General features: G+C 74.8%; 2 protein-coding genes across 2 annotated transcripts; both read left to right on the forward strand.

Annotated features, from left to right (window-relative positions):
• Positions 1 to 4,991: 4,991 nt before the first annotated feature.
• Positions 4,992 to 5,942, forward strand: ID1 (inhibitor of DNA binding 1). The gene is made up of 2 exons (XM_064521700.1): positions 4,992 to 5,398; positions 5,672 to 5,942. Exons 1-2 carry the CDS (start codon positions 5,075 to 5,077, stop codon positions 5,711 to 5,713), a joined length of 366 nt encoding a protein of 121 aa, XP_064377770.1. The 5' UTR covers positions 4,992 to 5,074; the 3' UTR covers positions 5,714 to 5,942.
• Positions 5,943 to 9,426: 3,484 nt separating this feature from the next.
• Positions 9,427 to 13,714, forward strand: LOC112987276 (bactericidal permeability-increasing protein-like). Its single transcript, XM_064521701.1, has 15 exons — positions 9,427 to 9,559; positions 9,666 to 9,780; positions 9,882 to 10,010; positions 10,109 to 10,264; positions 10,342 to 10,405; positions 10,503 to 10,563; positions 10,680 to 10,771; positions 10,886 to 11,062; positions 11,178 to 11,237; positions 11,832 to 11,999; positions 12,180 to 12,247; positions 12,546 to 12,588; positions 12,713 to 12,776; positions 12,860 to 12,936; positions 13,482 to 13,714. Exons 1-15 carry the CDS (start codon positions 9,448 to 9,450, stop codon positions 13,521 to 13,523), a joined length of 1,428 nt encoding a protein of 475 aa, XP_064377771.1. The 5' UTR covers positions 9,427 to 9,447; the 3' UTR covers positions 13,524 to 13,714.
• Positions 13,715 to 14,258: the final 544 nt, after the last annotated feature.

Here is a 14,258-nt window from a genome sequence, read left to right on the forward strand (position 1 = left end):
CGTCTTGCCGCGGGGATGCTCCATCACGGCTCGCCGTGCCCTGCGGAGCCGCGCAGGAGCCCGGAGCATCCTCATTCTCGCTGCCCGCAGAGCCCGGGGCCGCTCGTGACAGCAGTGCGTGCGGCGGGAGCACGGCAGCGAGCCAGGAGCATCCCGAGGGCTCTCGGCCCTGCCGAGGGGAGCGGAAAGCTGGCGGAGGGCAGAGCGGGGTCACCCGCGCCCGGGGCCCTGCCCGGCGCGATAACAGGGCCGGGCCGGAGGAAGGAAGCGCGGCGGCCCCGGGAAGGAGCCGGCGCCGAGGGCCGGGCGCCGCGGCCGGTAGCCTGGGCTCGCGCGGCCGCACCTGGGCCGAGCGCCGCGCCTGGCTCCGCTCTGTCTGGGCGGCTGCCGCGCCACCTTCCCCCTCGCCGCGGGGGCCCTCCGGCCGCGGAAGCGCGCTGGCTCCGGCAGGAAGCCTCCGCCGGCCCGGCCGGGCAGGGGCCGAGGTGGCTCCCCCCGTGCTCCCCCCGCCAGCTCCCGGTGCATGGGGCCGAGCCGGGGCTTTGCCCGCAGCCCCTTCCCGCGCTGCTGGGCATCTCCGCCGGGGCACCACCGCTTGGCCCCGGCGGGATGGGATGGGATGGAGCGGGATGGGATGGGATGGGATGGGATAGGCTGCAGCGAGCACCCAGGGCTGGAAACGCCGAGCGCTGGGGCAGGACCCCGGCGCTGCTGGCTCCGAAACCCCTCCGGGCTGAGCCGCTGCGGCTCCCGGGCTGGCGCAAGGGCCGAGCGTGCCCGTGCCATGGCCCTGTCCCCCGGCTGGGTGCCGGGTGCCGTCCAGCGGCGCTGGCCCGCCCGGCTGCGAGCGAGCGGGGAGAGGAAGCAGCCGGGAGCAGCCCCGGCCCGCGCCCGCCAGCGAGGAGGGGCAGGAAGCTGGAATAAATCCCAGGAAGGGCCGCGCGGCTCCAGCCGGTCTGGGCTGCAGCGGATGGAGCCGGGGCCGGGCGGGAGGGGGATGCGCGGGCGCTTTCTCAGGCCGCGGCCCCGCTCCAGCTGCACCGCGGCCAGGGCAGCAGGACGAGCCCGGCAGGGGCACGCGGGGCGCGGGGGTCCCCGGGCGCCCATGGGGGTCCGTCCCGCGGCCCCCGCCCGCTGCAGCGCCCGGAGCTGCACGCCGGGGCGGCCGCCGGCCGGGACCGGGCCTGACCTCTGGGCCCCGGGGCCCTGAGCTCTGACATCTGGCTAATTCGCGGGCGGGCGGCGGGGCGGCGGGGGGGGCGGCGGGGGGGGCGCGGGCGGGCGGCGGCGCATTGTTGGCGGCGCAGCTGCGGCGGCGGCGCTGAAAGGCATTCCTGCGCCCAGTGTCCGCGCCGCGCGCGGGGGCCGCTGCCGCCAGATGGGGGCTAATTAGCGCCTTTGAGAGCCGCGGTGGGAACCGGGCGGGCGGCGGGCTCCCCGCGGGGCCCTGAATGGAGGGGGCGACCCCAGCGCCGTGCCCACCCTGGGAACCGCCGCCGCCGGCACGGGGGGCGCGGGGAGGGAGGCAGGGAGGCAGGGACAGAGGGATGGAGGGACAGATGGATGGAGGGATGCAGGGGCAGAAGGATGGAGGGAAGGGGCACGGAGGGCAGGAGAGATGAAGGGATGCAGGGAGAGAGGGATGGAAGGACAGGGATGGAGGGATGCAGAGACAGAGGGATGGAGGGATGCAGAGATGGATGGGGGATGCAGGGGCAGAGGGACAGAAGGATGGAGGGAAGGGAGCATGGAGGGCAGGAGAGAGGAAGGGATGCAGGGACAGAGGGATGGAGGGATGCGGCTCCCCCCAGACGGGCTGGCACAGGCAGAGCACAGAGACTGCAGGGTTTATGCAACCTGGGGGTTACACCCCCCACGCCCCCCAGCGCGGCGCCTGCCTCGCAGGGCCACCCCTGCGGTCCCCTGCTGCGGTCGTGGCCCCGTCACCCGGGCGAGCGGAGAGGCTGGGCTGCGCGGGGCTGGAGCCGTGCTGTCTGGGCGCCCCGGCCCCGCGCTGGCTTTGTTCGCTGCAGAGGCCATCGCTGCTTCCTGCTGCCGCCAACAAAGCCGCGGCGCAGCCAGCCCTCAGCCCGGCCCCGCGGCCACCCGCGGCACAGGGGAGGGCAGCCGCTCCCACGCTCCCCGCACACGCGTGGGCACGGGCACGGGTGCACACGCATGGGGGCATGTGCATGCCGCCGTGCGCATGTGTGTGCATGCATCTGCGTGTGTGTGTGTGCGCGCATGCATCCGAGTGCATGTGTGTGCATGCATCTGCGTGCATGTGTGTGCATGCATTAGAGTACACGTGTGTGCATGCAACTGTGTGCATGTGTGTGCATGCCTCTTTGTGCATGTGCATGCATCTGTGCACATCTGTGCACATGTGTGCATGCATCTGGATGCACATGAATCCGCGTTCGCGTGTGTGCATGCGTTTGTGCATGGGCAGGCAGCTGTGGGCACGTGTATGTGCATGCCGCAGTGTGCACAGCCGTGTGCGTGTAGTGAACAAAAGGGCTGGAGATTTTTTGGTTTTGTGCCGTTTGGGGGTGGAGAGAGGCCGGGGCTCTGCTTTGGAAAGGGCTGAAACACTGTGCCGGGCGCCCTGGGTTCCCCGCGCGGGGACCCCGCAGCTGTGGGCCGGGGAGCTGCTGCCTCCTGCCACGGTGCCGTCACTCTTGTCTAGCCGAGAGGCTGGCTGAGCCTCCCTACAGGTGCGGGGATAAGGCAGCGATCATCAGTGCTAATTAACGCTCCGATCGGAAGCCCTCCAGGGCAGGGACTGGTTTTCTGTTGCGGGATCGGAAGCCCTCCAGGGCAGGGACTGGTTTTCTGTTGCGGCTTTATGCTGGGCCTTGCACAAGGGCTGTGGCCGCTACTCCCTGGCCCAGCCCGGCCTCCCGCTGTCCCCGTCCCCGTCCCCGCACCGCCTGGCCCGTGAGCTGCTGGGGCGCACGGTGGCACCACGGCCCAGCCCGGCCCTCGCTGCCCCACGCTGCCGCCAGCCGCCCCCCACATGAGTTGCCTCTGCCGGGGGTCTGGCCCCAGTGCTGCAACCTGGCAGTGGCCAAGCTGCTCTGAGCTCTGGCGGGGACCCAGGGCCACTGGGGTGGCTCTCGCGCTCTGGGGCAAGGAGGCACCCAGAGCCGGGGGGGGCAGCGCTGCCCTGCACCTGCAGCCTGCGCCGAGCACGGCATGGCCACGGGCACGGCATGGCCACGGGCACGGCATGGGCATGGACCCGGCATGGGCATGGGCACGGCATGGCCACGGGCACGGCATGGCCACGGGCACGGTATTGCCATGGGCACGGCATGGGCATGGACCCGGCATGGCTGCAGGCACGGCATGGCCACGGGCACGGCATGGCCACGGGCACGGCATGGCCATGGGCAAGGCATGGCCACGGGCACGGCATGGCTGCAGGCACGGCATGGCCACTGGCACGGCATGGGCATGGGCACGGCATGGGCATGGACCCGGCATGGCTGCAGGCACGGCATGGCCACGGGCACGGTATTGCCATGGGCACGGCATGGCTGTGGGCATAGCACGGCCAGGGCACGGCACGGCCATGCAGGAGGGGAGCAGCCCTCCCGCCCCAGCTCCGTTTTTGCAGCCGCTGCACACACGCGGGCCGGGGCGGCGGGAGCAGCCGCCCGGCAGCCCGGACCCCCCTCGCACCCAGCGAGGCCGGCGGGCAGCGAGCCCCGGGCCGCCGCGGCTGCACCGGGGGCCGGGAGCGCTTCGGGCGCCGCGACCCCGCTGCCGCCGGCGGCCCCGCGCCCCCCCCGCCGCCCCGCGCCCCGCCCCCGTCGCCATGGGCACCGCCCGCGAGGCGCCGCGCTGACAGCGCGCGGGGTTTTATGAATGGGTGACGTCACGGGCCTGGCGTCTAGCGGTCTGAGCCGCCGGGGAGGCGGGGGGGCCGCGAGGGGCGAGGCGCGCTGCGGGGCCGGGGGGCGCTGGGGGCTGGGGCATGCAGGGCAGGGGGGTGCAGGGGACCCCGGGGCTGGGGAGAGCCGTGGGGTGCAGGGGCCTGGGGGGTGCGGGGGCCGTAGGGTGCAGGAGGTCGGGGGTGCAGGGGACTGGGGTTGCAGGGGACCCCGGGGCTGGGGAGAGCCGTGGGGTGCAGGGGCCTGGGGGTGCAAGAGTGTGGGGAGTCTGGGGGGTGCGGGGGCCGTAGGGTGCAGGAGGTCGGGGGTGCAGGGGACTGGGGTTGCAGGGGACCCCGGGGCTGGGGAGAGCCGTGGGGTGCAGGGGCTGGGGGTGCAGGGGGCAGGGATACGGGGACCTGGGGCATGCAGCAGGGCAGGGGTGCAGGGTGCCGGGGGTGCAGGGTGCCGGGGGTGCAGGGGTCCGGGTGTTGGGGAGATCCGTGGGCTGCAGGGACCCGGGAGTGCCTGGACCTGGAGGATGCAGGGGGCCGTGGGTGCAGGGAGCTGGGGGGGTACAAGGGGCCCCGAGGTTGCAGTGGGACTGGGGGGTGGCAGTGGAGGGAGCTGGGCTGTGGCCCGGGAGATGCCTGACCCGGGGGGTGCAGAGAGCCTGGGGGGCTGGAGGGGAACACAGGGGGGGTTGCAGGGCCCCGGAGCGGGGTCCCGGCGCCCCCCGTGCGCTCGCAGCCCGGCGTTTGGAGGCGCCTCTGCCGGCGGCGGCTCCGGGAGCGCGGAGTAACTCAGCCCCGTTAACGAGGGGCCGGGGCCCGGGGCCGGCTCCGTGCGGGTCACGGCCCGTGGCGGGGAAGGTGTCCGCGCCGCCGGTGCGTCCCGGTGCAGCGCGCCCCGAGCCCCCCCCAGGGCCGCGGCCCGAGCCCCCCCCAGCCCCGCGGCGGCCCGCTCCTCCCCGGGGCGGGACACTGTCTCTTTAACACCGTCCCCTTCGGCGGGCATGAATGGGGCGGGCGGGGCCTGCCCCGCCCCCGCGGCCTCGCCATTGGCTGCGGCGCTGCCCCGCGGCCCCGCCCCCGGCCACGGCGCTCTATAAGTGGCGCGGCGCGGGGCGGCGGGAGCGCAGTGCTCCGCTCCGCGCCCGCAGGGTCCCGTCGCCGCCGGTCGCTGCCCGCCGCTCCATGAAGGTCGCCAGCGCCGCCCCGTCGCCGCTGCCCGCGGGCGCCGGCGGTTCGCTGAAGGCGGTGCGGCCCGGGGAGGCCGCGCGCTGCGGGCCGGGCCCGGGGGCGGCGGCGGAGCAAGCGGAGCAGGCGGCGGCCGCGCTGCTCTACGACATGAAGGGCTGCTACTCGCGGCTGCGGGCGCTGGTGCCCACGCTGCCGCGGCACCGGCGCGTCTCCAAGGTGGAGATCCTGCAGCACGTCATCGACTACATCTGGGACCTGCAGCTGGCGCTGCAGCGGGGCCCCCCCCGCGCCGCCGCCCCCGGCGGGGACCCCCCCGAGGTGAGCGCGGCCCCGCTCCCGGCCCCTCCCCGCCCCGGGCCCGCTCCCCTTCCCGCTCGCCGGGCCGCCCCGGTCCGGCCGCCTTAACGCCCCTCTCGCTCCGGGGGACCCCGCCGGGCTCCCCTGCATCGCCCCCCTCCTCCCCGCTGCCTCGCACCGGTGCGGCCCCCTTCCAGCCACCCCGGCTCCGCTCCCCCGTGCCCCCCTCTCCCTCCCCATCTCCCCCGGGGCTCCCCCAGCCCGCCCTGACCGGCCCTGTCGCCCTTCCCGCAGGCTCCGTGCATGCCCGCCGCGGACCGCATCCTGTGCCGCTGAGACCCGCTCCGGACCGGCGAGGACTCGGGAGCCCCCGCGCCGTCGGGGGGCTGCGCCGAGGGCAGCCGAGAGCCCCCGCCCGGGGCCGGCGCCCCCCACCGCGGCCTCGCGGCACGTATCCTTCTCAGATTGCTGAGAGCATTCCCCGTATTGTATATTACAATGATGCTGGCGAATATTGTTCTACAATAGTTGGAGTTTTGTTATTAAACAAGCCCTGGTTACGAGACGCTTCTCCTCTGCGTCCCTGTCTGTGTGCGGAGCACCCAACCCGGGGGCAGCGGGGGGCCGGGAAGGGGCCTGGCCCGGGGGTGGCCCCCGCCTGGATACCGGCCCCCACCCCGGCTGGTCCCCAGGGGCCAGCGCTGCCCGGCAGCACGGACCCGGCCTTGCCCAACTTCCTGGCCGGGCCAGCGCGTCGCTCCCGGGGCCGGTGCGGAGTCACGCCTGAGTCACTGCATCGGCCTGGAGGGCTCGTGGCTGCGGCGGGGGCTGCTCTGCCCCTCGCCCCCCTGCATGTGCCCCTGTGACGCTCGGCGCTGCCCCGCGCTTCCCCCTTGCCCCCCGCAGCCGAGGCGGGAGCTGCAGCTGGCCGGGCGCTGCCGCCGCCGGAGTTTGCATCAGCGGCGGTTGTGCAACCCCGCGGCTGCTGCGGGCGCCGGGCTGGCGGTACTGCCCCGAGCTGCCCCCTGACTCACCCCCCGGTGCTGAGCTGCCTCCCCGGGCGCAGCTGTGAACGGCCCCTCGCCGGGGCTCCCACCGCACCAGCCCCGGGCAGGAGGCTGTTCTTGGCCCCAGGAGCCCCGGCCCCGCTGGACGGCGAGGGCCACTGGTGGGGCAGCGTCTGTGCCCCAGGGCCACGTCCAGGGCTCGGCTGAGGGCCGTGTACGGGTGCGTTCCCGTTCTCCCTGTGCCCTGTTTCTGCCCAGAAAGCCGGGCTGCCTCTGAGCCCCTGGTGCCGTGGGGTGGAGACGCCCCGGTGGACCCCAAGCGCGTGGCCCCACACGTGTCCCCGCGGGCACGGAAGCGGTGACGCAGCCCCTGCTGCAGGTGTGCATGTACGCACCTGTGCACGTGTGCGTGCCGGTGCACCGGGCTCCCTGGCACGGCTGCGGGTGCGTGTGCACGTGGGTGCCCATGAGCACCCGTGGGTGCGTTGGGGCCGATCCCACTGCCCGCTTGCGGATGGGGCAGCTGGCTCCCGGGTGACCCGGGAAGCAGGGATGTCCTGCCCCAGCGGGGACAGCGGCTGGGGGGCAGCGGAGGTCGTGGGTCCTGCTCTCCGGGGCAGACCCCAGGCCAGGTGGGAGACGCTTTGCTGTCCTGGGTGCCCCCCCCCGTGCTCCTGTCCCTGCCGCGAGCCCCCTCCCCAGCCTGCCCAGCTCCTCGGGATCAAAGTAAAAACTGTTCAAACTAGTTAATGCCAAGAGGGGCCGAGCTCCTGGCTGCCCCTGGCTCCCTTAGGGGTCGGTGCTGCAGCTGCTCCTGGGGGGGGACCAGCAGGGCTGGGTGCCCCGTTCCCTCCCCGCGGCCTGCGTCAGTCCTTGCCCGAGGCGGGGGGGGGCAGAGAAGGGGGCACGGCTGAGCTGGGGCCCTGCTCAGCGGCTGCCTGGGGTGCGGGATGCAGCCTTTCCCCCCCCCCCCGAGACCCTCCGTTCCCCCCCAGGACCTCCTGCCCCAGGGCCCGCCATCGCCCCGGGGTTGCTGGCAGCCTTGGGCCCCAGTTGTCCCCAGGCCCCAGTTGTCCCCAGGTCCCGGCTGTGCCGGGCAGCAGGAGCGTCGGTCCCGGCCCGCGGGGTCCCTCTCCCGGCGCCCGCTCGCACTGCGCGGCGGCAGGATGGGCGCCCGGGGCAGGATGGGCTCCTGGGGGGCTGGCGGGGCTCCCGGGGTACCACGGAGGCTGGCGGGGCTCCTGGGGGGGCTGGGGGCTGGCGGGGCTCCCGGGGTACCACGGGGGCTGGCGGGGCTCCTGGGGGGGCTGGGGGCTGGCGCGGCTCCCGGGGTACCCCGGGGGCTCTGCTGGGGCTGCTGCAGGGACCCCCGGTTTGGTGGGGCCGTGCAGGGGCTGAGCCACCCCGGCCCCTCCAGCGCCGCTGCCCCAGGGCTGGGTGCCGGCACAGCTGGGCCCCGGGGTGCTGCGTCGGGCTCCAGCTCCCGGCGGCTGCTGGGAGGGGAGGGCAAGTGCCACCTGCGAGGCCTCGTGCAGCCACAGCCGCTGGCATCTCAGTAAAGCTGTGGTGGCTCAGCGAGTCCCTGTGTCCCTGGCTCTGGGGCCACTGCTCTGGGGGGGGTGGATGGACGAGCAGCCCCTGCCCCACGGCCTGCCTCGGCGGGGGGGCCATCGGGGCTGAGCCACACGGATGGTGGGATGCTGGGATGCTGGTGGGATGCTCGCGGCCCCGCTGGGGCACGGGCAGCCAGTGGCCGGGGTTGTGCTCGGGGTGCTGGGGCCGTGCGTGGGGTGCTGGGGCCCTTCCCCGTGCCGTGGAGAGGCCGCATCCATGCCTTGCCCGCGCGTGGCCTCCTCCCCTGCCTGCTCCAGCAGCTCGTTCGCGGCCAGCCGAGGTGGAAGGGGCGAGCGAAGGTGCTGGCGGATGTCCCTGTGCGCGGTGGCACGTGCTTGCCGCCACACGTCCCCGCTCCAGCCCGCTGCACGTGCCGGGAGCCGGATGCGGCCGCGCGGGGATGTGCCGGGGCGTCACAGGGAGCGTCCGGCCCCGCCGGGCATCTGCCGCCGGGAGAGCCTCGCCGCCAGGACAGGGACTTGCCCCATCCCGGAAGGCATTAGGGACGCGGGAGCTGGGTGACGTTCTGGTCTGACCAGCCCGTCTGTGTCACCGGGATGGACGTCGCCATCGGAGCCGGTCCCTGCTGCTCGCCGGTGGCCCTGGGGGAGCCGGCCGAGGTGGGCGCCGTGGCGGGACCCGCGCGGCCCCCGGGCACCGGGCTCGGCCGGCACGGTGAGGCCATGCGGCGGCTGGGTGCCGGGGCAGAGCGGGGGGCCATGTGGGCCGGGGGGGCCGGGGTAGGGGGCTGCCCCGGGGATGCTGCCGGGTGCGGGGGGTGTCAGCACGGTGACACACCGCCGGGGCTGCCGGCTCCTGCGTGTGAGGGCTCGGCGCGGTGCTTTCCCCGGGGCTGCGACTTGGGAGGGGGCAGACGCGGTGCTGGGAGGGGACCGGCCCCCATGGCGGGGTCCCGGGGCCGCCGGAGACGTCCTGCCTCGGGCCGAGCTCAGCTGCCAAGTGCCGGTGGCTGCCGCCGCGAGGGTGCCAGGGCCACGTCAGCAGCCCGGGCCACATCGGCAGCCGGTGCCAGGGCCGTCCCGCCGCGCGGCATCCCTGCCCCGGGGTGTGACAGCAAAGCCCAGGAGAGCGGCGGGAGCCCCGGCGCCGCGTGGGAGCCCCCCGGGCGCCCCGCTCCCAGGCCCGGGCCGCGCAGGCGGGGAAGCACGCGGGACCCCGCTTCCCCTCTGAGTCAGGCGTTGGGCAAGCGGGGGCTTTCGGCGGCCGCCGCGCCGCCGCGGCCCCGGCACGTGCGGGAAGGGCGCCCGCCGGGACGGTGGCGGGACTGTCCCCGCGGCCCCCCCGCTGTAACCCGCCGCTCCCGGCCACGATATAAGTCCCGGGTGGCCGGGGTGGCGCGGGATCCGCCGGGCGCCGGACGGTGCGAGGGCGTCCCGGTGCTCAGCGCCCTCCTCCGCGCCAGCGCCCCGGTCCCGCCGCGAGCCCGCCATGGTCCCGCTGCTGCTGCTGCCGCTGCTGCTGCTGCTGCCCGCCGGCCCGACGCTGGCCACCTCCAACCCCGGCCTCAAGGGCAGGGTGACCCCGAGGGCCCTGGACTACGGTGGGTTTTGCGCCCCTTCCCGGCTGCACGGGCGCCCCGGTGGGTGCCGAAGCCCAGGGCGCCCCTCGGCCCTGGCCGTGCCCTCACCGCGGCTGCTGTGCCCCAGGCCGGCAGTTCGGGCTGGAGATGCTGCGGGTGCTGCTGCAGCGGGAGCACGAGCTGAACCTGACGGGCCGGTACCGCCTGCCGCTGCTGGGGGAGCTCGTCTTTGCCGTGCCCCGGTGAGAGCCCGTGTCCCCCTCCCGTGTCCCCCCCGTGTCCCCTCCCCGGGCCCGGGGCGAGCGCGGCGGCGGGCGCGCGCTCAGGCTGCCGCTGCCCGCAGGGTCCACGTCCACGAGCTGCACATCAACGACTCGGCCGTGGCCTTCTCGGAGGCCGTGGGCGTGAGGCTGGCGGTGCGGCAGGCGCAGATCCGGCTCAGCGCCGAGTGGGGAGCCGAGCTGGGGGCAGCGTGAGTCGAGGCCTCGCGCCGCGGGGGGCTGCCGGCGAGGGCAGGTCCCCGTCCCCCCGGTGCCGCACAGCCCCGGGCTCAGCCGCTCTGCCCCGCAGGCGTGACGGCGGCACCGTGGAGGTCCGCGCGGGCGACGTGGCCGTGTCGGCGGTGCTGGGGGTGAGCGCGGACGCCGACGGCCGCCCCGCGGTCTGGAGCGCCGGCTGCGACTCCAGCGTCGGCCACCTGCGCCTGGACTTTCGCCGTGGGCAGAGGTACCTGCGCGTTCCCGAGCCGCCCCGGCACCGGGCATCCCGCGGAGCCCGGGCTGAGGCCCCCGCTCTCCCCACAGCTGGATCTACAACCTCCTGGCGCCGGTGCTGCAGGGACCCCTGAGGCTGGAGCTCAACAAGCACGTGAGTGCTCGGCGGTGCCCTGCCGCCGTGTCCCCGTCCCTGCCGGGGGGCCGCGTGCCCAGCACGGCGCTCGCTGACGCCGGCTCTCTGCTTCCAGCTCTGCCCCGAGCTGCATCGCGGCATCCGCAGGCTCGAGGACGTCCTGGGAACCCTGCAAGGTAGCGGGGGCCGGGAGCCGGGGCCGGGGGGCTGCGGGACGGGGGTGGCCCTGGGGCCCTGCTGGGCTGCGGGACGGAGCTGGAGCCCGGCTCGCCACAACCCTGCGGCCCCGCAGTGTCCGCCCAGCTCGACCCCGTCGCCGCCATCGACTACTCGCTGCTGCAGAGGCCGGAGATCACGGCGGAGCACGGGGACGTCAGCCTCAAGGTAGGACCATCCCGCGGGGCCGGTGCCGAGCCCGGAGCACCGGCCGGGCCCGCGGACGCAGGACTGGGCTGGCCCGAGCGCCGCCGCCATCCGTCTGTCCGCCTGTCCGCGCAGGGGGAGTTCTTCGGGGTGGCCGGGCACCGGCAGAGCCCCTTCTCGGCGGCGCCCGTGCTGCTGCCCGCCGCCCGCGAGCCCATGCTGCTCCTGGCCGTCACCGACTTCGTCGCCAACTCCGCGGCCTTCGTGTACTTCACGGCCGGCGCGCTGCGCTGGACCGTCACCGGCAGCATGGTACGGCACCGGGGCGGGGGCACGGTGCGACCGCGGCGTCAAGCTGCCCCCCACGGGGGTCCCGGCCGCCGCCGCTGCCGCCCCAGCGGCCCCCTCCCCTCCGCCTGCCTTGCAGCTCCCGCGGCGCTTCCCGCTCCGGCTGAGGACCAAGAGCCTGGGGCTCTTCTCCCCGCGGGTGAGCAGGGCGGGGAGCCGTCCCCAGCGCCGGGCAGGATGGGGCATGGGCAGGACGGGACATGGGATGGTTGGGATGCAGGGGGATGGGATGTGGGCAGGGTGGGATGGGATGCAGGCAGGATGGAATACGGGCTGGTCGGGATGCAGAGGGGATGTGATGAAGGCAGGATGGGGCTCGAGCAGGTCAGGATGCAGGGCAGATGCAATGCAGGAGGATGGGATGGGGACAGGGTGGGATGCAGGTAGGAGGCGATGTGGGAAGGATGGGATACAGGCCGGTCGGGATGCAGGGTGGGATGCAATGCAGGTGGAATGGGATGTGGGCAGGATAGGACACGGGCTGGTCAGGATGCAGGGGGGATGCGATGCAGGAGGGATGGGATACGGGCTGGTTGGGATGCAGGGGGGATGCAATGCAGGCGGGATGTGGTGCGGGCTGGTCGGGATGCATCCCCAACCTCCCGCACCCAGGCCCGGGTGAGGCGGTGTGGGGTGAGCTGGCGGTGGGGCTGGCGGTGGGGCTGCCTTGGAGCCCGGCCGGTCCCTGCGGAGCCGATGTGGCTCCGGCCCAGCCCGGCCTTGGTCCCCGCAGCTGCAGGAGCTTTACCCGGACCAGCCCGTGGAGCTGCGCCTCTCGGCCCGCCGGCAGCCCCTGCTCTCCTGCCGCCCCGACGGCCTGCGCCTGGCCCTCTTCGGCTCCGCAGAGGCCGTCGTGGTCCTGCCCAACGCCACCCGCGTCTCCGCTTTTCTGCTGGACATTGTGAGGGGCCAGTGCTGCCGGGGGCGAGGGGAGCTGGGGCCAGGCCCCAAAGGGGGCCGCCTGCCCTGTACGCCTGCCTGGGGTGATGCTGGGGGATACTGGGCCATGCTGGGCCATGCTGGGGGCGATGCTGGGTTGCAGGCACTGCCCCAGCCTTGCCAACACCGCTTCTTGCTGCAGGATGCCAACGTGACGGGGAAGCCGCTCCTCACCGCGAACAGGATCGGGGGCTCTGTGAGCCTGGTGGGGTGAGTCCCCCCCCCGGGGCCAGGGTGCTGCATCCCCCGAGCCCCCAGGGAGCCCCCCTTTCTCCTCCTTCAGCCTTTCCCTCCTGGGGCCTGTCCTGCCTGCTCCGGCCCCCTCCCGTCCCCGCTCCCGTCCCTGCCCCGCGCTGGCGCTCGCACCCCGGCTCTGCGGCTCCCAGCGCCCCTTGCCCAGGCCAGCGGGGCCCCTGCCCCAAATCCCGCGGGACCAGCCCGGCCCTGTCCCGGGCAGGGGGCAGCCCCCGGCCCCGCGCCTGCCTCTGACCCCGCTCTCTCCCTCCAGCCTCAGCGTGACGCAGGTGGAGTCGCACGTGGGGCCGCTGGAGGTGAGTGGGCTGTGATGGGGCCGGGGGGCGGCGGGGGGGGCCGGTGCCCGACCAGAGGCACTCGCTGGTGGCCGGCAGCCATGGCAGGCGCCCGGCTGCCCCCGGGCCTCTCCGTGTCCCGCAGGTGGAGAACCTGGAGAACCTGCTGAACTTGGGGCTGCGGGTGTTCGGGGTGCCCCTGGCGAACCGTGAGTGCCCCCCCCCGACCCCCCCCCCCGCTGCCCTGCGGGCCACCCTGGCTGCCCCCCTGACGGCTGTGCTCTCCTCGCAGGGAAGCTCCGGGCTGGATTCCCGCTGCCCACCGGGCACCGCCTCCGCCTGCTCAACCCCCGCGTCACGCTGCAGGAGGTGGGTGCCGTGTCCTGCATCATCCCGCGTCCTGCATCCCACATCCTGCATCCCACGTCCCGTGTCCTGCATCCCACAGCCTGGATCCTGCACCCTCTGTCCATGTCCTGCATCCCACAGCCTGCACCCCACAGCCCCTGTCCCCACGTCCTGTATCCCACAGCCTGGATCCCACATCCTGCATCCTGTGGCCACGTCCTGCATCCCACACCCTGCACCATGTCCTGCATCCCATGTCCTGCACCCCGTGTCCCATGTCCTGCATCCCACAGCCTGGATCCCACACCTTGCACCCCGTGTTTGTGTCCTGCATCCCACACTCTGCACCGTGTCCTGCATCCCATGTCCTGCACCCCGTGTCCCACGTCCACGTCCTGCATCCCACACCCTGCACCGCACGTCCCGTGTCCCTGCACCCCACAGCCTGTATCCCACACCCTGCACGTGTCCTGTGTCCACGTCCCACATCCCGCATCCCGCACCATGTCCCGTGTCCCACACCCTGCGCCCCGTGTCCCGCGTCCCGCTCACCCCAGTCCCGCCAGGGCTTCGCGCTCATCGCCACGGACCTGCAGTACGAGCCCTGAGACGACACCGCGTGTGACCACGATGAGCCGGGCCACTGTCCCCACCGAGCCGCCCCACCGAGCCGTGCCACCGCCCTGCCAAGGTGCCCCCGAGCCGTCCCACCGTCCCCGCTGTCCCCCACGGCCAGGCGGGAGCCCGGAGCGTGGGCCCGGCAGCCCCCCGCCTCCCCCGGCGCCTCGGCAGGGATTAAACTGGCTGCATCGCTCCGCCCGGCGTCACGGCTGTGTCCTCTCTGCCCGAGCGCGGCGTCCCCTGGCCCCGCGGCCCAGGCGGGGGCCCGGTCCCGGTCCCGGCACCGGAGCCCGGTCACGCTGCGGCGTCCGGAGGCGGCTGCAGCGGCAGCAGCTGCACGGCTGCTTCCCCCGGCGCCCACGCGAGGGTGCTCCTGCCCGTGGCCTCCGCCGCAGCGCCCGCCGAGCCCGCCGAGCCCCACGCCGGCCCCGCTCCCCCCGGGACGAGCCCGCCGGCCCGACACGGGCTCTGGAGCAAGCGGAGCTGGTGCCCCATGCACGGGGCAGCAGCCCAGCGCCCGCCTGAGCCCGGCGCGTCCCCAGGAGGCTCAGCACGTCCCCAGGGGGCTCAGCACGTCCCCGGCCCTGCACCAGGGCCCCGGGACCGCCCGGCTTGTGGCCTCGTGTCTGCGTTTGAGCCTTTGGGCGACCGGGACCCCCACCCGTCTCCCCACCGTCAGTGCCGTGCCGTGATGCCGGCATGGCTGAGGCCCGGGCAAACCC

Source organism: Dromaius novaehollandiae, chromosome 16, assembly GCF_036370855.1.
Source record: "Dromaius novaehollandiae isolate bDroNov1 chromosome 16, bDroNov1.hap1, whole genome shotgun sequence".
Lineage (NCBI taxonomy): Eukaryota > Metazoa > Chordata > Aves > Casuariiformes > Dromaiidae > Dromaius > Dromaius novaehollandiae.